General features: G+C 32.6%; 6 protein-coding genes and 1 long non-coding RNA gene across 13 annotated transcripts; 5 read left to right on the forward strand and 2 right to left on the reverse strand.

Annotated features, from left to right (window-relative positions):
• The first annotated feature begins 220 nt into the window (after positions 1–220).
• Arr2 (arrestin 2) lies at positions 221–2,885 on the forward strand. Its single transcript, XM_070307683.1, is given in 8 exon segments — positions 221–279; positions 281–441; positions 529–650; positions 799–1,098; positions 1,272–1,499; positions 1,562–1,750; positions 1,925–2,093; positions 2,309–2,885. Coding segments are annotated over 8 exon segments (1,359 nt in total). The 5' UTR covers positions 221–235; the 3' UTR covers positions 2,455–2,885.
• Tfiiealpha (transcription factor IIEalpha) lies at positions 2,636–5,863 on the reverse strand. Its single transcript, XM_070307749.1, has 7 exons — positions 5,353–5,863; positions 5,102–5,268; positions 4,872–5,000; positions 4,391–4,617; positions 4,111–4,318; positions 3,795–4,023; positions 2,636–3,635 (listed from the first exon to the last, which is right to left on the reverse strand). Exons 1-7 carry the CDS (start codon positions 5,477–5,479, stop codon positions 3,460–3,462), a joined length of 1,263 nt encoding a protein of 420 aa, XP_070163850.1. The 5' UTR covers positions 5,480–5,863; the 3' UTR covers positions 2,636–3,459.
• Positions 5,778–7,514, forward strand: LOC138939711 (rab-like protein 3). Of its 2 annotated transcripts, XM_070307796.1 has the most exons (5): positions 5,778–6,000; positions 6,304–6,513; positions 6,611–6,759; positions 6,848–6,970; positions 7,029–7,514. In XM_070307796.1, exons 1-5 carry the CDS (start codon positions 5,955–5,957, stop codon positions 7,206–7,208), a joined length of 708 nt encoding a protein of 235 aa, XP_070163897.1. In that variant the 5' UTR covers positions 5,778–5,954; the 3' UTR covers positions 7,209–7,514. The 2 variants fall into 2 exon arrangements, with proteins under 2 accessions (XP_070163897.1, XP_070163906.1); XM_070307805.1 differs by lacking the exon at positions 6,848–6,970 and having other exon boundaries at positions 5,779–6,000.
• On the reverse strand, positions 7,028–14,953 carry LOC138939722 (uncharacterized). The gene is made up of 2 exons (XR_011447892.1): positions 14,558–14,953; positions 7,028–7,387 (listed from the first exon to the last, which is right to left on the reverse strand). It is a non-coding gene; the product is annotated as an uncharacterized lncRNA (long non-coding RNA).
• On the forward strand, positions 7,841–10,932 carry LOC138939670 (putative ATPase N2B). Of its 5 annotated transcripts, none has more exons than XM_070307727.1 (8): positions 7,841–7,889; positions 8,271–8,664; positions 9,104–9,289; positions 9,366–9,607; positions 9,747–9,915; positions 10,012–10,152; positions 10,319–10,438; positions 10,516–10,932. In XM_070307727.1, the coding sequence occupies exons 2-8, from the start codon at positions 8,287–8,289 to the stop codon at positions 10,636–10,638; spliced, it is 1,359 nt and encodes a 452-aa protein (XP_070163828.1). In that variant the 5' UTR covers positions 7,841–7,889; positions 8,271–8,286; the 3' UTR covers positions 10,639–10,932. The 5 variants fall into 5 exon arrangements, with proteins under 5 accessions (XP_070163828.1, XP_070163818.1, XP_070163797.1 ...); XM_070307717.1 differs by having other exon boundaries at positions 7,854–8,045; XM_070307696.1 differs by having other exon boundaries at positions 7,855–8,041.
• On the forward strand, positions 11,286–13,243 carry Dera (deoxyribose-phosphate aldolase). Of its 2 annotated transcripts, none has more exons than XM_070307770.1 (6): positions 11,286–11,365; positions 11,523–11,671; positions 11,821–12,014; positions 12,077–12,221; positions 12,394–12,782; positions 12,841–13,243. In XM_070307770.1, exons 2-6 carry the CDS (start codon positions 11,626–11,628, stop codon positions 13,111–13,113), a joined length of 1,047 nt encoding a protein of 348 aa, XP_070163871.1. In that variant the 5' UTR covers positions 11,286–11,365; positions 11,523–11,625; the 3' UTR covers positions 13,114–13,243. The 2 variants fall into 2 exon arrangements, with proteins under 2 accessions (XP_070163871.1, XP_070163863.1); XM_070307762.1 differs by having other exon boundaries at positions 11,307–11,411.
• Positions 14,954–16,063: 1,110 nt separating the features above from the next.
• LOC138941826 (uncharacterized) lies at positions 16,064–26,336 on the forward strand. Its single transcript, XM_070311707.1, has 12 exons — positions 16,064–16,174; positions 16,471–16,622; positions 18,181–18,251; positions 18,938–19,166; positions 19,397–21,703; positions 22,528–22,531; positions 22,959–23,430; positions 24,075–24,404; positions 24,626–24,684; positions 25,084–25,256; positions 25,374–25,536; positions 26,030–26,336. Exons 1-12 carry the CDS (start codon positions 16,076–16,078, stop codon positions 26,084–26,086), a joined length of 4,116 nt encoding a protein of 1,371 aa, XP_070167808.1. The 5' UTR covers positions 16,064–16,075; the 3' UTR covers positions 26,087–26,336.
• The last annotated feature ends 460 nt before the right edge of the window (positions 26,337–26,796 follow it).

Consider the following 26,796-nt stretch of genomic DNA (forward strand, 5'->3'; position numbering starts at 1 on the left):
ACTTTATATATATATATATATACATACTTACTTGATAGTTGTAAGTTTTACAGGAGAACATCTCTTACATAGAGAGATATACTTTGTACCAAATTTATTGCAATATTAATAGTGTTATTAAAATGTACATGACTTACTGGACGCATAGCGATCGTACATCGATTCTCTTTTTCTGTGTAATAATTTGCAATCCTCTTAAATCAATTCTATAACAAAGTAATCCCATTAGTATACTATGGCTTCGAAGCGAAAGAAGCCCCAGTGGGACTATATGAAGATCTACTTGTTACTCGAGACATGTCACTTCTGGGCGGGAAACAAATTTCTCTGCTAAATCACTCGTTCGTTTAGAAAAAAAAAAGAAACAACGCCAAATGTTTCCTCTATTATTTTTGGCCTACGTTGTAGCCATTAAGGTATTTAAGAAGACCACCCCAAATGGTGAGTTTACTTAACTGTCAAATTTCTTTTTTGAAATCTTATCCTTCTTGAGTGTTTAATAATGTTATGTGAGAATATTTTATTCAGGCAAAGTTACGGTATATCTGGGCAAGAGAGACTTCATCGACCATTTAGATCACATTGATCCCATCGATGGTGTTCTTGTGGTGGAGAATGACTACCTTCAAGGGCGCAAAATTTTTGGTCAGGTGAATAAAATTTTGACTTTTAGTATGTATATATACATAATACATATTCCTATGGGATTATATTCTCATGATTTTTGAAACATATCCAAAATTTTTTCTCTAATAAATAATGTAACATTATATCATATATATATATATATATTATTAGGTCACGACAACCTACCGATATGGCCGCGAAGAGGACGAAGTTATGGGAGTCAAGTTCAGCAAAGAGTTGATATTGTGTCGCGATCAGATAGTACCGTCGAAAAAAGAGAAGCAGGAGACTACACAAATTCAGGAGCGTTTGTTGAAACGTTTGGGTTCGAATGCATATCCGTTTACATTCCACTTTCCGCAGACGGCTCCATGCTCGGTCACTCTTCAACCCGGCGATGATGATCAGGGAAAACCCTTGGGAGTCGAATATATTGTAAAAGTATACGTTGGAGACAACGAAGAGGATAAGGTATCGAAATAATAGAAAAGTAAATATTCGATTATAAGAAATTATAAAATACAAGATAGAAAAAAAGTTAAAAAGAAATTAATAAGCATAAATATATAAGCACTAATATATATGTATAAAACTTTAAAGTAGAATTTATGCAAAAACGCGCTTATTTTTTTACTTTCTTTCAGGGACACAAAAGGTCCTCCGTATCATTAGCCATCAAGAAATTACAATACGCTCCGCCGACACGAGGTCGCCGACTTCCCAGCTCTTTGGTATTCAAGGGATTCACTTTCTCCCAGGGAAAACTGAACTTGGAAGTCACACTGGATAGAGAGATTTATTACCATGGCGAGAAAGTTGCAGCAAACGTAACCATTACGAACAATTCGCGAAAGGCGGTGAAAAACATCAAGGTGAATATTATGAAATTAAATTTTAAACACATTTTACCGCTATCGTCTTTTTTTTGCCGCAGATGTACGTGGTTCAACATTGCGAGGTGACCATGGTAAATGCTCAATTTTCACGGCACGTAGCTAGCTTGGAAACTCGCGAGGGTTGTCCTGTCACACCAGGCGCTTCCTTCACGAAACAGTTCTATCTTGTGCCTTTGGCCAGCAGCAACAAGGATCGTCGTGGCATCGCTCTTGATGGATATCTGAAAGTGCGTAAAGTAACAACAACCTCTTCACTGTATTAAAGCTATTAAAATATATAAAATATTATATATTATGCAATTTTTTTTTAACAATTCTATATATGTATACATATAAAACCTACAGTAACATTCCTAAAAATTTTAACATTTATGGCATTTCTTTTTGTCTCTACCGTTTAGGATGACGACGTAAATCTGGCATCCTCAACTTTGGTCGCCGAGGGCAAATGCCCGGCTGAAGCCTTGGGTATTGTGATTTCTTATTCTGTCCGAGTCAAGCTGAATTGCGGTACTCTGGGTGGCGAGCTGGTTACCGATGTTCCATTCAAACTGATGCATCCAGCTCCTGGTATATAGCTTTCGTTATTTTAACATACCTATATATTCGTACATAACACAAACATTTTGAATTTAGCTAAAAAAAATTTTCATTTATATATTTAAACTGATACACACGCAACATACACACACACACACACACACACACACACACACATAAAATATTTTATTTAAAGATTAAATTTCCTAGTTTATCGATTCGTTTAAACGTTTTCTTTTATGCAGGCACCGTTGAAAGAGAAAAGGCCATACTAAAGAAGAGCAAGAGCATCGAGAGGGCACGATACGAGAACTCTTGCTATGCCACCGATGATGATGATAATATTGTATTTGAAGATTTTGCTCGTTTGCGCTTAAACGAACCAGAGTAAATCAAAGATCGGCGCTTTTTGTTGCGACCGGTTTCTTCAAAAGAATCCTGGGTTTTCCGCTCATAGTAGATTATTCTCCCGCGTTTAAAATTGACTTTTATCTTTGAATTCAAATAGCAATATTAAAATAAATAAGTAGAAAAATATTCCGTCTTATAAAGTTTAATTATTTTATATAGACTTTGTGTTTGAAATGAGTTTCTTCGGATTCTTTTGATCTGATTTTTAGTAAACGAGCAATATTAAATAAATGTAGGTAAAAAAACATTAACTATATATTATGAAATTGTTATTGAGAGAAGAAAATGACAACAAAATACAAAAAAAAGAGAAAAGATAACTAATTAATAAAAATCATCTCGGAATTTCCGTGCGATGGTGGTGATCGGACAGAAATTCACTACGAGAACAAAAAAAAAAAAAGAAGAAAATATCAAGTAAGCTTAATGAATAATCCGTGTTTGATTCAGTTTGAAAACTTCCCGTTTTACCAGAAGTGACATGATATGTTATTCATCTTAATTATTTTCTTACGTTTTACAGAGTATTACTCTCCCCACATTCAACTGTTTATTTATTATTAAAACAACTGTTGTAATAGTATTGTTCAGTTGCGATTACATTAGAAATATATGAAATTGTAAAAATACATCTTTTTTTGTCTTCTCTTTTTATATCAATTAATTCTCCAATGTGAAAAATATAGCAAATATATGTATTTGCTATATTTATCAATATAAAGAATATGCAAACTGATCCATCAGAGTTCTTACATTATTATGAAAAGATCACTATATTATATTCTCAAAAATTATACATTTTATGACTACATATAAAATATTACAGGAAACAACGATGTATATATATATGTGTGTGCGTGTGTGTGTGTGTGTGCGTGCGTGCGTGCGTGCTGTGTGTGTGTATATATATACACACACATATACATATATATATCAAATCAATATCAGTCTTGTATTGATTATGAAGATGCTCATTGTTCTTCGCCTAATCATACATATGTGAATAATATTCTTGATACGTCTGAATGTAAGCCTCCTTCTCTATTGATGTCATTTCTGCGATTAGAGTATCGTTAACATCAGTGATCGCGACGGTTTTACCGCCAACACTAACGGTTGGTACGAGCTCATCTTCTTCGGAATCCATCATCTCCACTTCACCTATAAATCAATTTAATAATCGTAAAATTCAAGGAAATACAGATTAATTGTTAATAATTTTTCGCTTTGCGTTTCGAGACTTTTCATTTTATGTCGTTACATTTAAATGACTACAACTACCCTAATGTTAAAATTTGTTATTTAATAAATTTTTCGTACCAGTATCAACAGTTTGCATTTCCACATCTTCCTCATTATCGCTACTGTCGCTGGATTCCTGTGGAAGTACTGCTTTAATGGATGCTACGGAATTAGTGCCACCCTTCTTCTCGTGAGCCAACAATACCGACATGATATCATCTCCCTGCTTATTATTCATCGTATTTGTGTTTGTGGCAGTGGTTGCAGCTTTGTCCAAGATATTTTCTTGTGTATTTACACCATCAGGCTATAAGATAATTAAACGAATCAAGACAGAATATATATATATAACAAAAAATAAAACACACACAAAAGATATAATAAAATAATATACCTGTGAACCATCAGAATTGATAACTGTGCTTTCCATCATCCATATGGGTCTCTCCTTTCGATGATTCGCCGCATTGTCATCTGGAGACTCATCTCCAATAGTAATGTCCACTCTAGTTTCTTCCACCATGAAACCTGACATTCTAGTAGCTTCACCTGACCATTGTTCGCTAGGTGCTCTAAGACTACTTGGTTTTCTCGTGTCAGTACTGTAGAATATAATTTGTTTTAACAGATTGGAAATTTTTAATATACATAAATATATTTTCAAAAGTACATACCCTCGAATAATATTAATATCAACAGGCTCTGGTTCTAATATTTCGGGCGCCAATTTAATTCCTTCTACTTCCCTCAATAGTATATACAATGGTTCCAGTTGTTCGTTAAACTTTGCTAATAATAATCTGGAATCTTTCTTTGGAAGAGCAGATTGATCTTCTTCTACTATCTCCCGACAATATGTACACCTAAATTCACCAGTTCTCATGTCGAAAAGTTGATCCGCCTATACAAGAGTTTAATGAAGTTTCATCTGTGTTATAATAATTGCCTTAGATTAATATTATAACAATATAATAGTATTATAATATAATAATTTCATATGTCATTTATTATTTATATTATTATTATAAGAATTATATGTAAAACATTTTGATTAGTATGTTATCTTATCTTATTGTAATATAACAATGTAGTAATAAAATAAAATTTGATTCTAATTATTAAGATTCTAAACTTATATTGCATTGTCATACTTACTTCAAGATCTGTAAATGTTTTTAAACAACTTGGACATTTAAAGCTAGCCCTACTGGTTGCATCTCTCTCTTCGGTTTCCATCCTTTTCCTCATTAAGTCGAGTTTATACTTTACTACATTTACAAACGTCTAAAATAAAGATATTTATTTTTAACAACTATATATTTCATTAGTCTCATTAATCCCTATACATTTACTGTAAAATTAAAAAAAATCACAATCATTCATACTTTATAATTAATAAAGTAGTAGTTAACTTTCTGTGCTTTGCCATCCGATCCTGTTTCCATCTTTAATCTCACTTGAATAAACTTATCATTTCGTAATGTAGATATCCTGGCTCTCAACATTTTGCGTTCAAACTTCAGCAATTCACAAATGTCATCTTCTTTCATACCTGTACAAGTATGCAATCTTTTTTTATATTAATAGAATTATTTTAATTGATGGATTTTGCATAACAGAGTATATAATCACTTACACGGATTTCTAACCAGCATATCCACAATTAAAGCATCCTCTATTGTGTAAAATCCACGTACAACAAGGCGCGCCAGTTGTTTTAAACTACTGGGTACCTCAGTCACCAATCTCTCCTCAGTACTCATGTTTCACAAATACTTGGCATATAAATAACGATAAATAAAACACATAACTGCACACAACCAAGGACCACTAAAGATACTTGAAGATCCTGAAATGCTGAAAATTGAGAATAGAGTTGGACTGTTGGTTGGACGTTGGACTGAAAATTGAGAGCGTCTGCTAACAGTTATGTTACTGCGCATACGTGGATTTTCTTTCCCTGATTGCGTTCGAAAATCCTACTTAAACACCAATTTACCAATTAAAACAAAAGGAACAAAGATTTCTTTGTTTTGATTGGTCGAACAAAATTTTACTTTATCCCACGGATAGAATCTTAGAACGCATCCTTTGGAGCACTACAAGCAGATTGGTATAATAGTGTCAACAGGATTCATTTTAGAAAAAAATGACAAATTGTCAAATAATAATCTGTCAAATGTTAAAATTATCGCAAGTGTAATTCATGAAACATATATAATTTAATACGATTTATTAATGGCAGCGATTGATAAAGTTAAAATTATTGTAGTAGGCGATTCAGGTAAATATAAGAAAAATATGTAATATTACACTTTACTATTTTTTATCCAGAATATTTTCGATGTTTGTAAATATAATATTTTATTCTAATAAAAAATGACACAAACTTTGCTCGAATTATTATAATAAAAAATCTCTTATTATTGATATTGCATACTAATTAATATATCAAAATTACAATTTTAAAGTATTTAGGTTATATATAATTGTGTCATATCATACCGCATTATAAACATTGGTTGTCATTGATATTATTTTTATGAAAAAATATATGATTTGATTAATGATGTTTGCATTATTGCAGGTGTTGGTAAAACATCATTGACACATTTAATATGCCAACAACAACCTATTGGCAATCCTTCCTGGACTGTAGGTTGTTCCGTGGAAGTAAAACTTCACGAATACAAAGAAGGAACACCCAATCAGAGAAGATACTTTATCGAACTATGGGATATCGGTGGCAGCCAAAATCACAAAAACACAAGATCTGTATTTTATAATCCCACAAATGGTACATATATATTTTATAGTAATTAAATATCATGTTATATCTAATTTGAACACATAATTGTGACATGATTGCAAATATATATCATTTACACAACCAGGCATAATATTAGTACACGATTTAACAAATCGTAAATCACAGCAGAATCTGCAGAAATGGTTAGAGGAAGTCTTAAGTAAAGATGGGACCTCATTAAAGTCCAAGTCATTTGATGATTTTGATCCTGAGAAATTTGTGGGCTCAACACAGGTGATAAAAACTTTTCAAATTGCTAATTATATATAATTAATTGTGTATGTGTTTATGATAAATATATAGACAACATTTATTAATCTAGATTCCAATCTTAGTTATTGGTACAAAGTTTGATTTAATCTCAGAATCCAATTTCGTAAAACCCAATGTACATAGACGTTCTGCAACCATTGCAGAAGAATGTGGTGCTGATGAAATATTTTTGGTGAATATTACTCATTTGATAAACTCACTGAACATGCTTGACTCATTTATTTTAACAGGATTGTCGCCAGATAAGATCTTTAGCAGCAGGCTCTAGTTCATCTGTAAAGCTTAGCAGATTCTTTGATAAAGTTATTGAAAGACGTTACTATTCCTCCAGAGAAGCAATTAGTCCTGACAAACGAAGGCCGCCACTCTACACTTCCTCGCTGTATCCAAAGTTTTATCATAATGACTGAATGGAAAGAATATAATATCTCGAGGAAAATATTTTTATTCCATAGAATAATCAGTTCTTGTGATATGAGAGATTGTAGGATTGCCTGGATTAAGTATTGCAAGGCTATTGATCTCGCACTTCTTATCCACATTCCTAATCTTCCTATGGAAGCATTTTGCCAGATGTGCTCAAAGATGACTGTGAACAGCATAGATAAAAATATATTAGATTCATAATATTTTTCATCTATATTGTAAAAATATCATGTTATATGCACAATCATTTTGTAATGTAACATAATAAATAATAATATATAATCTATTCAATATATGAAAGTGCGTTTATTATTAAATTATTTTGTCAACTATATAAAAAAAAATTATTTTTTATATATTCTATTATGTTTGCTATTCCTTTCTTTTTCTCTTAAATTCATTCATATCGTATGTGAGTCTAAACTTTTAAACAGAATGAAACGTATTTGTGCAAAAGATGAGATTAAAATAATTGCAATTTAATCCGAGAAAAAGTGAAAACTTTCTCGCACCTAGCACCTAGCTGGTAATGGATTAACAAGATTGCAATTAGAGCACATCTAGTTATTTTGTAACTTCTAGTTATTGGTAACTTCTTGAAGCCCTTTCGTCATATGACGGCGCGCGGCAAACGATCTTTCAAAACGCACGTCCCTACCGGATAGGTGAGATAGGTGTATGCGACATCCACACGTATATTTAGATTGACAAATGCAACGGTTTTTTTTTCTTTTGTATATGTATCTTGTGAATTATCACGAAATCTTGTCACACAATCCTTATCATAAAATCGAGACACACCTTTCTAGTTTTCTACGTGAGTGAGTTAAATTTGGAATATGCATCATGTCATATCTAGTATCAAGGTTATCGTATCTATATTTCATTAATGACATGTCAGATAATATGTTAATGATTATTTATACGTTAATCTCCTTAATTGATGACTGTTCTAATTCGATTTTTGCTATTAAATGATCAATCTTACATCATAAATGTGATAGATAAATTATAGTTTTTAATAAGGATGGGCTTTTGCTTTCCAGGTAATATTCTGCAGTCATGACTTCCTATCTTGTAAAGAGGTGTATTAGCGTGAATTATTTCTCCCATATGCTGACTCGTGTTCAACCAGTATTTTGTATCCAAAGATGTGGCTATGCTCACAATATAGATATAAACTTAAATGATGGACCAATTAGTATTTTGAAGCAAAAAATAACGAAAGGCGAGTTGATGAACGATGCGCATCAGATGAAAGTAGCACAGATTCTGCAGAGAATTTACCAAGAGGTACACAATTACAAGCCACAACAATTAAATTTGTTGGAAAAATGGTTTGGTGGAAAAAGGAAAGATGTACCGAAAGGATTGTACATTCATGGAGCAGTGGGTGGAGGTAAAACAATGTTGATGGATCTATTTTACAATTGTTGCCAGGTATCTCTTGGATTGCTGTTTCCATAAATATTGCGCATGAGAAGCTAAGATAAAATGTCTTAATCATTTGATAGTAATAAATTTTTTTTTTTTCATATAGAGTATATCTGTAAATAAAATTGAAAAAGAAAGAATATAACAGTTGTAGATAAGTAGCAAATAAATATCAAAACAAAATATCACAGGAAAATTTTTAAAAAGTTTAAAAAATTAAAATAAATAAAGAGATACAAAAAAAATTATATAATATGCAATATATAATAAATAATTAAATGTGTCTAGTTGTATATAATATATTAAATTACATAATATATATAATTATATAATAATTATATAAATAAATGGATGAAATCATGGCTTTCCATGTGCAGTATGGAACGAAAGTGTAATATTTTGTAATGTTAATATAATGTATATAAAGAAAAACATTTTATTTCAGATTGAAAACAAGAAAAGAGTTCATTTTCATTCCTTCATGTTGGATGTACATAGTAGAGTGCATAAAGTGAAAAAGACGATTGTACGAGATACTACAAGTACCAAACTACAACCTTTTGATCCAATACCTCCAATTGCATCCAGTATCGCTGAAGAGACTTGGCTATTATGCTTTGACGAATTTCAGGTTGATATTCACATAGCATTTTCAAGAAAAGAAGCACCAATTGTGAAATACATAAATAAAAACAATTATATTGCAGGTGACGGATATCGCGGACGCTATGATATTGAAACGGCTATTCACAGAACTTTTTGATAATGGCATTATAGTAGTCGCGACTAGTAACAGATCGCCCGATGATTTGTACAAGAATGGACTACAACGGGGAAACTTTGTGCCATTTATAAAAGTGCTGAAGGATCATTGTTACATTAGTAATTTGGATTCTGGAATAGATTACAGATTGAAATCGGGGCCTGGAAACAAAAAACTATACTTCATGTATGTGAAAATCATTAAATTGTCATTATATAATAATCGTCTATATATGTGTGTATATATATATATATATATATATATATATATATATATATATATATATATGTCATCACCATATTTAACGAGCCGTATAAATTAATAGAAAAGGCAAGGATGCGACAAACGACGTGGACAAAGTTTTCAAATATTTATGCTCTATGGAGAACGATGTTATACGACCACGAACAATTTGCATAAGAGGACGAAATGTCACTTTCCGGAAAACCTGCGGGCAGGTGCTGGATTCTACATTTGGAGAATTGTGTGACAGAGTGAGATGGATATTTTTTGCTCATAAAGCTAATTATGTGCTAGACGAAATGTATTATAGATGAAAGTTGTATAATACGGCTATTATCTCTGCACAGCCTCTTGGAGCAAGTGATTATTTGGAATTGAGTCAAGTGTTCCATACAATCATAATAAGAGATATACCCCAATTAAATCTACGACTTAAGTCTCAAGCAAGGCGATTTATTACTCTTATTGATACGCTGTATGATAATAGGGTAAAGAACATTTCTATGTACAAATTACAACCCTTGATATTTGATTTAATCTGGCAGTTTGAGACATATTTAACTATGTAATTAATATTAGAGCAGATAAACGACGTTATTAGCCGCTTTAATAGATTAATACGAAACTAACGGAAGTTTATATAATAACTTGCAGGTACGGGTAGTTATGTCAGCGGCTGTACCACATACACAATTATTTTTACCAGAAAGTGAGTCCGAATATACTGACGAGAAAAGAATGCTGATGGATGACTTGAAGATATCACATGGCTCGGTATAAATTATTAATATTCTAAACAAAAAGCGAATTTTTATTGAATTATTTGCTAATTATGTTAATTTTACATTCAGGAAGATCACAAAGCAAATATCTTTACTGGTGAAGAAGAACTCTTTGCATTTGAGCGCACTGTATCACGTTTGGCTGAGATGCAAACTTCACAGTATTGGGAACAATGGGAATATCATAAATAATGATAATTTTAACTAGTGCAAGTAGATTTATATAGTTCTACATGAATTCATTTATACTTGTAACATTTTGACAATAGAATTTTGATAAGATAATTTCACAAACCAAATTATTTACACTTTGTCAAATGTGCAGTTTGCTTAGAGTGTAATTTTTATGTTTGGTCAATATTTTATTTTATTTAAATTGTATTTTGGAAAGAAAAGTTTGTTTTCGAAATCTGACATTAAATTATTTATATGATTATTTATGAATATTAAACCTTAATTTTAGGACTAAGATAGATATGTATATTTATATCTATGTACATATGTAAATTCTCAATAATATGAAATGTTATTTAGTTGGCTTATGTGTTGGTTACTCACTCCTATGTAGCATTGATAGCATGCGTATCTCAAAGATATTAGTTTGCAAAAATTTTCTATCGTAGTGATATTGTATATTTAGACATCGACAATCAGCCAGATTAGAATTCAATTGTGACACAATAAAAGAAAAAATGAGTTTTTTTATATATATTTTTTTAATTATTTTTTCAAATATTATTTTTTTGTAATAAAGATACAAATTAAAATTTTTTCCTCGAAGTCGATAGATATAACACAATATTAAATAAAAAAATTCTTATATGCTATTATCTTATGCGCTGTTTGAAGCCCGATTGTGTTATCTCTAACCCTATAAATATAACATGTGACAAGCTTGTGTATACTTTATACTGCGAATGTATAGCTTCATTTTATTTCTATAATTCTTATCATCTCATAATAATGTAATATATAACTGTCTTACTTCGAAAAACAAGTTTTGGCAGAAAACAGATTAATATTTTTCACATTTATTTACAAATTTGTATTAACGGTTTTGTGTTTATTTTGAATAGGCATGAACAGACATAGATAGGACAGAGGTGGCAAATATAAAATCACATTATTCAGCAGCTTATAGTGGTTTGTACATTTATTTAAAATTTTTCTTTTGAAATTATGGACAATATTCCGATAATTCCTAAAGTGGCCGATTCAGTTAAACGTAAGTAACGCAACATGTAATTTTAACGTTACATCATATATATATTGCCAAATGGACATTTTTTTATATATAAAACTAAATATATATATATATATATATATATATATATATATATATATGTATTAAATTTAAATTTGCAATTTTTTTAGCTTGGTTAAAATTCTTGGAAGTGTACATTAATGAGCCAGCAATAAACAAAAATGTGCGTCAGATACGTTACTTAGCTAGCACGTTAACAGGGGACAATAGAATAGCTTGGTTATTAAAAGTGATAAGTTTCATTGATTTGACCTCTTTGAGCGGTGATGATACAAGCAACAATGTGGAGAATCTATGTAAAAAGGTACATTAAAAAGGTAAAATTATTTTTTGATATAAGTATTTGATTAATGATTAATATTACAGGCTGCAACAATTGTAGAGGAGCTTCCATTTGAATGGGGTAAGCTGCTTCATCCAGCGGGTATTTGCGTTTATCCCTCTAGAGTAAAGGATGTACTGATCAATTTAAAGAAACTAAAAAAGTCGGGTACGATTAAGATCGCTAGCGGTAAGCAAACATTTTTTTTCTGACCCAATGTGAACGTAACAATGGTCGTGTTCCAAAATTCACGGCCAGTATTGAAAATCTATAGTTCAGGTAACGTATATTATAGATTTCCAGTATTGGCAGTGAATTTTGGAACACGACCAATATTGTCTAATTGTGGTTTTTATATCAGTGGCTGCTGGATTTCCTTCTGGACAATATCCTTTAGAGACTCGGCTGCAGGAAGTGCGTTGTGCCATAGAATATGGAGCACAGGAAATAGATGTTGCGATCGACCGATCATTAGTCTTGAATCATGAATGGATAGAACTATATAATGAACTGCTTGCTATTCGTAATGCTTGTAACGAGAAGGATAAAAAAATATGTTTAAAAGTTATACTATCAACAGGAGAACTATTTAGCTTGAAAAATGTGTATAAAGCGTCCATGATAGCAATGTTTGCTGGTGCTAATTTTATTAAGACATCTACAGGAAAAGAGGATGTTAATGCAACTTTGCCTGTGGGTATTGTCATGTGTAGAGCGATAAAGGAATATGAGAGACTGACCTCTGCAAAGGTAATGCAATTTGGTTCTGTTGTGAATCATAGCTCTATAATATATCTTTTGTTTATAGGTTGGCTTTAAACCTGCTGGAGGCATAAAAACTGCGCAAGAAGCTCTTGAATGGATGGTTTTGATCAAGGAAGAATTAGGATCAGATTGGTTGACAAATTGCCGTTTCAGAATTGGTGCATCCAGTTTGCTGAGTGATATTATCGATGATATTAATGTAACATATAGCACAGGTGCAACTGGTGCAACAAACGATATCATACAAATCGAAGATTCTAAGAATGAAAATAAAGAAAAAACTGAAAAAAAATCTAAATCTAAAAAAGATGGTTAGATCAGGCTAGAACAATCGAAAGAAATATTTTTATATTATTTTTATATACGATTTGAAATGATTCTTAGATTGTATTAATCTGAATTAATAAATTTAAGTAGCTTTTATCTTGTAGCTAATTGATTTTATTACTTTGTTCTTTCCATTCAATTGTAATTTCTCTTGCTTAGATACTTTACTATCGATTTGATCTAGAAATAATATTAAAACAAACGTACTCGCGCATTTTTGGTATTAGTAACCAAATTATAATACAAATATATTAATTGATATGTTAGAAAGAGTTGATATGTTTAATTGACTTTTTTAACTTAATAAAGTAATAACATTATATATAATGATTTGATAATTACATAAAGTAATATAACAATTTCTTTTTCACGTTTTGTATAATTACTCATATGTTTGCTGTAGGATCGAGAAATATAAACATATTTATTCTTTGATACATATCAATATCTGTCGGAATGATTAGTCGTTTTTTCTTTTTTTTTTTTTTCAGCATTGTATATGCTGAATGTATTCCAACAAAAAAAAAGAGAATTCATATATAAAAGATTATCTACAAAAAAATTTTTCACAGATCTTATTAATATACCTTATGAGCTTTAACGAGACATTTATTATATATATAAATAATAAAAATAAGTTTGTTATTTTTAAAAAGCAATTATCCATGGTTAGAATGAATATATAATACAATTAAAACAGATTTTCTCAAATGGAAAAATAAAACGCTACATCAAAATAATTGATATCGCGACGCCCATGTGTCTAAATATACCTATCAGCAAATAGATTCTGCAAAATCAACATAATAAATTAGTACATCGTTCCAGGCACGTAAATATAAACATCTGTCTCAAATGTCTTTAAGATTATTTGAATTTTATTCAGTCATTCTTTTTTGTTTTAATAAGTGATCATATAGTCAATGTAGCAAAATCGAGATGCAAAAGTTGCAGATCACAAAGCGCTTAGCTTTAAAAAAATCTATTTGAATGAATGTCATTATAGAGTTAGAAATAAGAAAAATATTTTATATTAAAACATATATCTAATTATAAATAACGCAGTTATAATCTAATGCAGAAAAAGTAAAACGAAGATTATGATGCAAAAATTCTCCATCCTTATTAAAGTTTCGTCATAATGTTTCCTAATCATTTATCTAATAACATTTAAAGTCTCGATTATTAAAAAATTTATAATCGAGAAGGACATTTGAATTATGCGATATAGAACTTTTCTATGACTTTATTATCGGCTTAAGATTGATTCAACTTGCGATTTCGCTTTTGCTAGGCGGAGACGGGCATTCGCTACCGGAAATCGAGGCTCAAATCCAATATAGATCGCGCGATCAATAAATAGATCTCGAGCCGGTACGAGAGTCGCGTCACAGAGTCGGCTGCTCTGTAGTATTTGCAGCTTGCAAGCCTACCGCATTTTGCCTTCTGGCAAAGCTTATTGTGACACCGTTTCGGCCGCATTACGCCGGGCAACGGCCGGGGCGAGCCCCCGTTGTCTCCGTTCTTCCGTCGTCAGAGTTTTATTTTGCTTTAGTCGTCGCTTGGCTTGCCGATTCCAGTTGCCGTATCGCGGATTTCGGCCACATCGTAGCAGCGGATGCAGTGAGTCCTCCGCATCCTCTCTGCGCCACGCGCAGCAGTTAATCAACCACCACCCCTCCCCGACTTGCTTGGGAAATTTATATCCTCGCTATATAAGCTTGGCTCGGCAAGTAATATACGATACTACCACCTCCCTCGTCCTCCCTATAATCATATATCGCCACTTCCGAATATATAATGCAAATTCGTGGACCTGCGAGATGCTGTTGAAAATAAAGCGGAAGGGGAGAAATCGCGCTCCATCCCCTATACTTTCCCTGCCATAAAGGGAATACACCGGTAAATTTCTTTCAATAAACTTGCAAAAAATATGATTTATTAAAAAATAAAGTTGTTATATGTATAAAAATTAAGTATTTATAAAAAGTTATATACATATATATATATATGGCAAAGAAAAAAAATAGCGTTTTATTCGATAAACATATTAAAGTGATGCTAGTTAAAAAAAAAAAAAAAAAGTTAATTTAAAAATACAGATGTTTTATATACATTCGCAATTTGAGTTTTATTTCATATTTCAATAGCATCGTCATGATGAGATTAATATAAAATTAACACTGATTATTTAATCATAATGTGAGATCTCATCACACTTTGCATGCTTAATAATTAAAATTTATTTATTGACTTGAAAATTGTATTGATTATACTTTTTATATTATAATTGATTATTTTTAGATATAGATTACCTTGACATTTCGCATAATAAATCGTTAAGTTTTTTTCTTCTTCTAAATGACGCATGTTTTTATTATTCGAGATGATATATTTATGTTACTTCCGTAAACAAGATTATTTGCATCTGTAAACAACTTGAAAATAGCACTAGAAATTACAAAAAAGCCGTATCCGACAACATCGTGTTGTCATATTACATTGCCAAAATCTCTTTTTAAATCTTTAACGTAATTATACCCAACAAAGTTTGAAATATTGAGTCGATTGAGAATATCTGTAATAAATGAAAAGAATAAGAAGATGAATAATGTGCGATAACATAAAAATTTGGCAATTAATTTGTTTAATTATAGAAAAAGAATGACAGATCTTCAAGAATGATCCATGACGGGCTGATATAATCATTTCCAATGTCATATAGCTGTATAACAATTTCAATTTAAAATATTTATTTAAACGTAAAAAAGTTTTCTAAATCAAAATATTACACATATTATACTTAATTAGCCAGTTTTATTAACGATAACTTCCGGGATCATAAAAAGAAAAAAATCTTGTTGAAATATGATTAGTATAAATATAGATCTTTCAAACGATTGCAAAACGTTATGAAGCGTAATTCTGTATAATTTCAGGTGTAGAACGTCATGGCAATCAGCATAAAATTCACAAAATTTGACAACACACCATGGGGCTTTCGACTAGCAGGTGGCAGCGATTTTCCGCAGCCGCTTACTGTTATCAGAGTGAGTTTTTTATTTAGCAGAATAAATTTCTTTTATTTAGTAACGGAAATGTCAAGATTAGGAAATTATGATTACAATATTATCCACCATTCTCTTAGATATCAAAAATAGAATAAAGAATGTAGCATAATAATCCATGTTTAAATTCATTTTTGTTTAAAATGTCATTGATTTCATTATATTTCTGTGATGAAGTCAAAAAACTAAGGAAAAATAAAATTAGATCTAAAAAATCGGACGAAAGTAAAGATTTTCAAAAAAAAATAGGATATAAAAAATATGGAAATAATCTACAGATCATAGAAGGAAGTCTGGCCGAATGTATGGGTTTAAAGGTTGGCGATATCGTAGTAAGATTAAATGATCAGCCGATTAGCAGCTTAACTCACGGACAAGCACACGAGGCACTCATGCATGCTGGCAACAATTTTATTCTAGCTGTACAAAGGTAAGTCTATCGCAAGGGTCGTATTATAAATGTATACAAAAATCAAGGATTTAAAGATTCATTTTTTAAACAAATCTTTTTCCTTTGGGAGAGTCGTATATAAAACGTTGTAAGAAAAGTTATAATATATAGTTAAGACATATATCATATCTCGAATTTCTTGAAATACAATATTAAATATTTTTTTAATAAATAATATTTTTTTGATCAATTAAATAATATAATCTTTGTGTGATATTTCATAAACAGTTTTATATTTATGCTTGAATTTATTATTCAAAAAATATTATTTAGCATTATTTTACATTATTCGATTTCTTAGGAATATAATGTATGATTAGATGCTCAGCGTATATAATTAATATCGAGAGAATAGGAAATGGAGATAAATGACGCTCGCCCATGCCGGTTGCATCGGAGCCAAAGTGAATAAATAAGTACGTAAATATGTGTAATAGCTAAGTCGACCACGTCTCTTCGCATAAATTAAGCTCTTGTCCCATTTGGTCCCAGGAGAAATCGTTCTTCAATATTAGCCTTTCCGAATTTATTGACACTGAAATTGCGTTATCGGAGATTTTGGCCAAAGATACTTTCTATATTAAATCTTATGTACAATTTGTTATAATAAAAATTCCAATTACCTATTTTTTTTTCTTGCTGCTGAAAAATATTATATCTAGTGTTAAAGTATATTAAAAAAAAACAAACATGATAAGATGAAAAGAGAAAAAATAGAATAGAATAATAAAATAATAAAAACATATATTTATTACGCATTAAATATCGCGTTCGGGCTCCACAATATTTCCCTCTTGTATTTTTTGATAGAAAAAAATAAAATATCTCTCTGTAAATACATTATAAAAATATATAATAGCATACGAATAATTAATTACTGATTCGTTATGCGAATAATGACTATTTTATTTGAAAAGCAATTATAACGTCTTAAAGAAGTAACGAATAGTTACTCATGTTTATTATATGTAACTGAAGAAACTAACCGCAAGTAAAAAAGTACGGAAAAATTGTCGAGCTGGCCAATTTTTTCGATCATCTCATACCTTTATCAAGATCAAGTTTAATTTTGGAGCGGTAACGGTCGAAGGCTATAATCAAATTTAATGAGTCCTCAAAGATCTCGTGCCTAACGGAGTGCGTCAGCCGGCTGCCGCGCGTCATTCATCGCCGGCATACTCTTCGATAATAATTTCGGCGACGGCAAGAATATCCCGGTGTGCGTATGAGCTATGTGGCAATGTATTGCGACACCTATAAATAGGTGACCCAGAATGAGAGATCTGTTTATCATTGGTCGGCGATTTTATTGCTGGTCCCTGTCGCGCCCCGTTTCTTGCCGTTTGTCGCATTCGTGGGATTCGCTGCATATAGAGAGTAGAGAGCGAGAGGGTAAATCTCATCAGACACACACGCCGGAATCCGTGCGTTCGGTGCATTCGGTGCATATTCGCGTCCGCGAGCCGGTCGCTCGACGCATCCACTGCGAGCCGGAGAAAGTCTATTTTCTTGGTTGCTGTGTTTGTTGCTTGCGCAGAGAGGAAGAGGCACGAAAGGCCGTCGAGGCGATATCGGAAGAGAACATCGTCCCATATAAGATCGCCGTGAGTATATATCTGTGAGATGAAAGGCAAACAGCATCCCTGGCTATACTCTTAACTGGTGACGAGGTCTTTACGCGAACTCTATTTTAATGTTCTCATTTTCTTTTTGGAACAATTGGCTCTACTTCGCGGATTTACTTTTTCGCGTCAATTTTTTGAAACTCAAAAATTTCTAAAAAGAAAAATTACTCTACTCCCAGAATATATTTAAAAAATACGATATTAGGGAGAGAAAAGATGATTATTTATGTCGCCAAGTAAGAGTTGAATGAATTGATACAATCATATTTCTTTCTCTTATATTGAGAGATAAAAAAATATTTAAAATATTGTTTGATTTAAAATTCTCAGATGTTTTTATAAGAAAATTTATATCGTATCAAAGTTATTAAATATCACGATTCTTAGAATGTGTATGGAACTTATTATAGACTCAAGAGTATACTAATTTAAATATAATGCTGTAACAAGAATATTTGATTTTTATAAGTCCTCTGTAATTCAAACAATTTCAATGAGCATTTGAATTAAGAATCCATTTTATCGAAAATTAATCTCATTCTTTCGTCGGGGAAAATCTTTGATCTTTACTTGACATTTAGAAAGATATGATATACCAGAGAAAGTGGCAGCGAGATGATGACATCTAGTTTGCTTATTAGCTTTCAGGCTTACCGCCAGTCTTCCCAGAACAGATCTTAAAGGAGGAGACAGTGATCGAGCGATACGAGGAAGAGAAGATCGTCGTCGAACCGTTGTCCGCCGAAGAAGAGGTCAGGCGAGAGGAGGAAAAGCTCGTGGAGGAGAAACCGGTGGACGTCAACAGCGAGATCGTGCCCAACAAAAATCTCACGGATGACGAGATCGCACAGCTGATCCTCGAGGAGGAGGAGCTCTTGTCCGATAAAGGATTACTGGGGTACATTTTCACGATTGTCGAGTTGATCGATGATGACATTCTGTGCAATAATAAAGATTATCAGTATCCCCTTGTCATCCTTCTTATTTATAAAAACAATGTTATAATAATATTAATATATATTAAAAATAATATCACAATTAATTTAAATAAGTTTTTAAATTTAAAAAATGTGAGTTTTTTAATGATATTAATAACGATAGCTTCCATTTTTTCCATGCAATCGACAGGGTGAACTTTAAAAAGCTACGACCGCGTGCCCCGATCCTGAAAGATTCGAAGGTTTTGGAGGAACTGCAACACATTGCAACAGCCGAGCCCGAGCGGACGCAAGAGCTGAAACGCACCTCCACTTTCTTACAGAAACCACAGCGACCGGTACCAAAGCCTAAGCGTGAACAGAAGGTGGAAGAGGACGACGGCGAGAGCTACAAGGTTGTAATAAAAAAACAGGACAAAAAGACGGTGATCACGCGTCTTGTAGAAAAGGGTTTGCTGCCGCCAGGATCAGAGACGAGCATCGCCGGGACACCGGAGCCGCCGGAACCATCCGAGGTAAAGATGCATGAAACGGAGAACAAGCTCGAGGAAGATCGTCCCCCCGTCGTGTCTGACCCGAATCCCTCGTGTTTAATTTCCTCTCTTGATACCATCGACGATTCACTGTCGCCCTCGCAACTCGATTCGAACGTAACTCGTCCTTCCGAGAATCAGCTAGGTCCCGCGACATATAAATGCAAATCGAAGCTGTTCGATGTAAAGCCAAATCATTATCGAAGATACAGTTCCAACAGATACAACGAAGTCGGAATGAGGTCGCCCTTCAAGGGTCACTATCTGGAAAATGTCCTCTGCGGTTATGCTCACTCCTGCGTTTCCCGTGATCGACAGATTGATGATCAATTCGAGTTTGGAAAGACGGGAAGCTTTTACTCTAAAAAATACTGGCCGAGAAGTATTGGTTTCGATTGTTTCTCATCAAGCGGGACCATTTCCAGAAGAAGGACAAGCAGATGCCCGCGAGCGCATTACGCAGAGAGGATTCTTCTACGAAATGTCAGTGCTATCACTCGGCATTTTTGTTCAAAGCCGAAGACAACTCGCATTGTCGCTTCTAAAACGAAACGTAGCAGAACGAAAGGAAGATATCTGGCGACATATTTGAGACGCGAGAGCACTCGCCTAGTATCCTTGATGACGACGTTATTTCAGTTTTTATTGCAAAGATCAAGTGTCTCCGAAGCATCGAATATATCAGAGATTCGTAAGCGACGTTTGAGTTTCAAAGGTCGCTACCTTAAACACGTTCTCCAGAAAAACGTCACTTCTGTTCTTCAACTCGTCAAAAAGACACACTTGATTGATTATCCAAACATAATCGAAAAGAAAGGAGACGAGCCAAAATCTACAAGGACAAAGGGACATTACGTGGAAAAATGTCTTCATCGGCAGAATCTTTACCTGAAATCCGCGTTAGCGAATCTTCTCGGTTCCGCGAAAAATAGCTTCGACAATCTCTTCGCTATCACCTCTTCGTCAAGAATGAAACGGGCAACGAGAGGTCGATATTTTGAGCGATTCATCCGTAGAAATCTGGAAATTTTCGAGCTATTCGCGGAATATGTTTGTATAAAGATCTCCGAATGGCTCGAGGAAAGTCCGTCATGCATATCGCAACAGGATTTTTCTGTCATGACTTCAAATTATATTGCTAATGATTCAATCCTAGATGAGCAGAGAATTGACGAAGATGTCTGCGACATAAAAATCTCCGGATGGCATGAAGATGGTCCATCATGTTCATTGCAACAGGAATCTATCGTTATCGTTAATACTCCTGAAAATCTGGAGCTAAACAAAGAAGAAACGGAGGAGAACGATATTCTCGAGTGCAACAACAATCCGATTTTGCCTGAAGAAATCGACGAGCTCTCTGTCTCATCTAAAATCCCAGAGAAAGAGGATACTATTTCGAAATTCTTGCAGTCGACTGAGAATTATATTTCCACCGAAGTCTTCCATCGTGGCAGTAGACGACTCTCGAAGTCGCGTAAATCCATAGATGTCATCTCCGAACAAGATGATACATTCTCAAAATTCCTGCATTCGGCTGAGAATTACGTTTCTACCGAAGTTTTCCATCGCGGTAGCCGAAGACTCTCAAGATCGTTCAAGGACACGGAACAGGAAACGGGTATTTTGTCGAATCTCTTCAATTCGACCGGCGATTACGTCTCTAGCGAGGTTTTTCACCGCGGTAGCAGAAGATTATCAAAATCATCCAGGAGGGAATCGGTTTCTCTCATGACTCCCGAAAGCATGCATTTCAATCTCCCTTGGTTCTCATTAAAAGTCACCGATAAAAGCTGCGGGGATTGCAAGGAGAAGATCGATTGCGACATCGAACGAGACAACCGAAGATTGTCATTCGTGCCTACGATCCTCTATCAAAGTATCACGAATCATATTGGTGTTGATTTCACGAAGCTGGTGGCTTACGCTTTTGTGCCTTGTACCTCGATCATCCTTTTGTATATGTATAAGTAATCATTCTCATCTGACGATATTTGTATGTTGTTATGGATCGGCTGATATAATTAAACAGCAAATGATTATAATCGACTCTAAATTCGTTTTAAAATTAAGTATCGAGGATGAGGAATCAAACTTGTTAATTTAGATTATTATAATTACGCGCATATCTATCCTATGTTTGTGTATTTTAGATTTAAACAGATATCACTTGTCTTAAAATGATTCTAACCGTTTTACTAAGTGTATACTTGTTTTATAGAGACTCTTACTAGATTATCGTGGATAAAGTGTTGATCCGTATAAAAATATTTCGTAAATAATATGTGCTCGAATTTTATTACAATTATAGTGCGTTTTGTTTTTCTTGTCACTAGAATGCGCACTAAAATGTGTTAAACTGATTTTATCCTATAAAATAAATAACCAGAATGTAAAGATACTTTATGTGAAAATCGATCCAATTTGTGTATGAGCGAAGATATAATTAATTTTTTCCCCTTATCTACGTGAAATAATTACTAAGTAATTAAACTGTTGAAATTTGTGTTGTTTGTATTTGAACTTACTTGCATATCGTTATATACGTTATATGATTTTTTTTTTCTATAATAATAATACGCGAGTGACAATAAGAAGAAATTGAAAATTTTATATTCATTATATATGTATCATTACTATCGTTATTTATTTTTTATTGCTATCGTAATTATTTAAAATTACTTAAATTTTTATCACCTAATCGATTATTAAACTGTAATTAAATCATATATTATAACTCAATTCGATATGGTATATTCTATAAGAGATATTCAATTTGATTATTCAGAAAAGTAAGTATATATTCAATATCGATTTTTTAAACAGCTTTTTCCAAGATTTTTTTGGCGATTAAAGATTGTCGTAATTCTTAAATATTTTGTCTGCGAATTTTGTCAACGAAAAAATTTGTTAGTTAAAAGTACGTATTTTTGAAAATTAATAGTTGATAATCAATTGACAGTTTATAACATTATCCATTGACAAAGCAAAAATAAATTTATTAATTTCCTATGCCATTGATCTTTTAGATCTGTAAATTTTTAATACACATATTATTCTTTACAAGCTAAAAATTATTGTATAACAAGCAAAATAGTTTTTGGTAAATTAAGATTTTTTTTGCAACGAATAATCATTTCTAGACAAAAATCGATAAGATATCCAATAATCTTTTGAGAAATTCAGACTTCGTTCAGTGCATTCGCAATTTTGATTTAGACAAAAACACCAGTTGCAACACCAACATTCACATGTAGAGCGGAGCAAGAAGGAAGATCTGAGTCACGTTCCGCGTCAAAGGCAGAAGGTGAGGAGAAAAGCGACGAGACCGACGAATTCAAGACGAAGGGGAGATCCGAGTCCAAGGAGGAAAATTATCGTTCTGAGTCCCGTGCGGCCGGATCCAGCCAGGACGAGACAGCAGCACTCGAGGAAGATTCTAGTGTCTCAACAACGGATCGAGCGGTAACGAAAGCCGATAGTGAAAGAATCAAGGAACTGGTGACCACAGAGTTCAGCCTCGAGCAACAGCTGGAAAACGTGCAGCGTCAACTGCTCGCTCTGAAACAGCTACCAAGCGAGATTGAGAATCACCTAAAGATCGTATCCGAGCAACTCTACAAGATCATGGAACTGAGTGGCATGCAGCGGTCCTTCGATAACGGAAGTGGCGGCCATCACGGATCACCAGGTGACCAAGATTCGTAGTCATAGTCGAAATAGCCAAAATAGCGCATCCTGATTACTCTCTTACAAGAGAATCTCGCGAATCCGAAAATTCTGATTTTGATGAAACTTTACAGACATGTGGCGGGGGGCGGGGGGGAGAGAGGGGGAGTCAATAGAGAAATTTAGAAATTTTCAGTTGTGGCCCAAAAATGTTTCTAACGGGTGAAAACACCTCTTATATGTAGAACAATTTTTTGTTTTCCTCGATATATCTCAAAAACGATCGAGGTATCGAAAAAATGTTTCATACAAAAATTTTATGGTAAAAAAAGCTTTATTTAACCATATTAATAAAAATTTAAAAAAATAATTCTTTCAAAAAAAATTTTTATTTTTTTTTTAATAAATTATTTTTATTTACAGAATTTTTGGGTTCGCACGGTTCCCTTGTTAGTGAATTTTCAAGTTCTGTCAAGATTTCAATTTCGAACGGATGCCAGTTCGCACTCGTCAGTATTAAATTGAAAAAAATATGAAAAAAAATTTGCTAAAAATGTAGCTTATAAATTGGATCCCCAGATATTTTAAATTTTTACATTTAAATTTAAAATAATTCTTAAGATAGTTTTACGAATGGCACGTTAATTACGATTCGTTGTTATTCAGAAGAGAATCCTTTCGCGCAGCGAAAGGATGAAGAGAGATTGAAGGAACAGGAAGAGGACACTGATGAAGAGGATGAAGAATTTACGGAAACTTACGATTACATCGAAGAGATTGCATGTTTGGAGCGAAAGACGTCATCGAGGTCAACACCGCAAGTAATCGAGCCCAGTGATGACGAAGGAGAGATGGAGGAAGAGGAAGCAGAGATGAAGGAACTAGATGGTACGATTTCTGTGAAGAGCGCAGATGAGGAAGGAAGTAGAGTAAAGAAGTTCATCGTTTCTTACGAGACTAAAGTTCTGAAATCGCCCAGTCCGGCACCATCGCACGGTAAGCATCGATATTATTTTGCGTATTGATTCTATTAATCACGAATTTGTTTCGCAAAAAAAAAAGCAATGGACTATAATGCCATGAATTCGATCTAATAATATCGTGTGGATGTGAAATTTTCTCTCTATAATATTAAAATATATTACATTTCTAAAGTGTATTTTAAATAAATATAAGAGACACTGTGTGATCTAAAGTATAATAATGCTATCATATAGGAAGTTTCGAACCAGATCCTAAACTATCACCAAAAGACCAAGTTATACAGGAACTGCAGGTATCTCGATAAATGGAATGAACAGTCTTGCGTTTTACCTGGAAAATGATTATTGTTTTGTTCTCTCTCCTACCATCCATTATTCATGTTCAAAAATTATACACTGTTTAAATGTTAACAGATAAAGTCAATTCTCTAAAAATCCTTAATTATACATATAAATTAATTACATGAATGCACGATGAATCGAATCAAATGCATTTTTCTTGTAGTTAATATCAATCAAACATCTATTTTGTAAATCCATTGTTTCTATCTTGTTATTTTAATCCTATTTTATTGATGTCAACAGAATTTTTATATCTATCCATGAAACCCGTCAATTTTATGCACTTGATGCATGATGAGTGTTCGAATTTAAATGTAAAGTCAATAACTCGTCGCGTTGTGTTTTTTCAGCGAAGAGTGCACAAGAAAGGCAAAAAACATTCGCAAGATCTCTGGCCCCAGGCTAAGCAGCTTGAACTTACGCAAGGTCGCAGATGGAGATGCCCGAATGATTTCTTCAATGACGAGATGATTGCTGAGGTATTGTCTTGTCAGGCGGAAGTCATTCGTGGTAAAACAATGGGGTAAGAATAATGATTGTAATAAAAAAAATTAAATTTAAATGTAAAAATCCGGTAAAGATCTCTTTAAAATTAATTCAATTCTGATTTTTCAAAGATTTTCTAATTGATTTATTACAGAGTAAATTTCAAGAAGTACGAAAAAACAAATTTACCAAACTACGACTACCTGATGAACTCGAGTGTCTATAAGATGATTCATAAAATGGAACGAGAACCGAAAAAGGGCATCCCTGCGAGACCCGCTAAAGTCAATGCAGCTGAAGACATAATAGAGAGAATTGTAAGCTATTCTTTGTAATTTTTCACGATCGTCAGTATAAATCGTTTAGAGAAAATGAAGATGACGATAATTAATCGTGAATCGACAATCAAAGAATTTACTCTTAAACATTTGTAATCGTTTATGATTGAAACTTTTTTAATAAAGTTTTTTGACGACGTGTATTGACGATTAATTATCATCATTCTCACACTGCAAAAAAAAAAAAAAAGAAATTTTGTATTATATTATATTATTCTCATAAATAATAAATTAACAGTCATTTACCTTGAAACCTAAAGTTAACTTTAAGCTTAAAACTAAAAATAAGTAAACAATATAATCTATCTAAATATATTGATATTTTTTAATAAAAAAAAAAATAAATAAATAATTTTATCAAATTTAAAATTAAACGAGACATCTCTCTCTGTAAATTAATCAGATTATTATCATGTTTTAATTATGTAGATTAAAAAACAAATCTGAATTCTCATAACGATGTTTCTTTCAGAAATCACCGGCATTGAGCATTGTAGATGACAGAAGCACTCGAAGTGTCAGTCATTAATGCAACAGCAACTATAATATCATATAGATTATATGTGAAAAATTTATGTATTTGAGGGACGTGCTACAAAATGGAATTGATATATTCGAGCAGTTCAAAAAAATTGCTCAGAATTATTAGGAACGTAATTATCCGATTCGCTGATCTGAAAAATACTTATCGTACGATTATTGATACAACACGATTGTAATAATTAATGTAATACATTACACGTATTAATAAAAGAAAATCCGCGTCCGTAATTCTTCTTTGTATAAATTTGCATCTGGAATAATTAATGCATTAAATATAAGCCGCATAAAAATTTTACATCTGAAAAGTACGGCAAATATCTAATTGTTTCGTGTATTTTAAATGCAATTACTTAGTTAGTTGCAATTTAAAAATGTATTCTATGGTTGCGTAAATTGTAAAATAGAAAAAATTTTATGTCAAAACAAAATAATTAATTGTGCTCCCCAAAATGTACTTTATTGTTATATTTTTTACTAATATATCCCGCTATATTTATCGATATAAATCACTATATAGAATATCCAATGAATCAAATACAATCACAGACGGATATGTAATTTGCAGATACATATAATTAATAACTGGTTAGAATAATACATAATAATTAGTTTCATAGTTTTAGAGGAAAATGATGTAGAAAGTAAGTATTTGAAAATAATGTGCATTCATTTGACTATACCATATATAGGCATTTG

The sequence above is a fragment of the Polyergus mexicanus genome, unplaced genomic scaffold (genome assembly GCF_030449975.1).
Source record: "Polyergus mexicanus isolate NDT 795.1 unplaced genomic scaffold, iyPolMexi1.0 SCAF_2, whole genome shotgun sequence".
Taxonomy (NCBI): domain Eukaryota; kingdom Metazoa; phylum Arthropoda; class Insecta; order Hymenoptera; family Formicidae; genus Polyergus; species Polyergus mexicanus.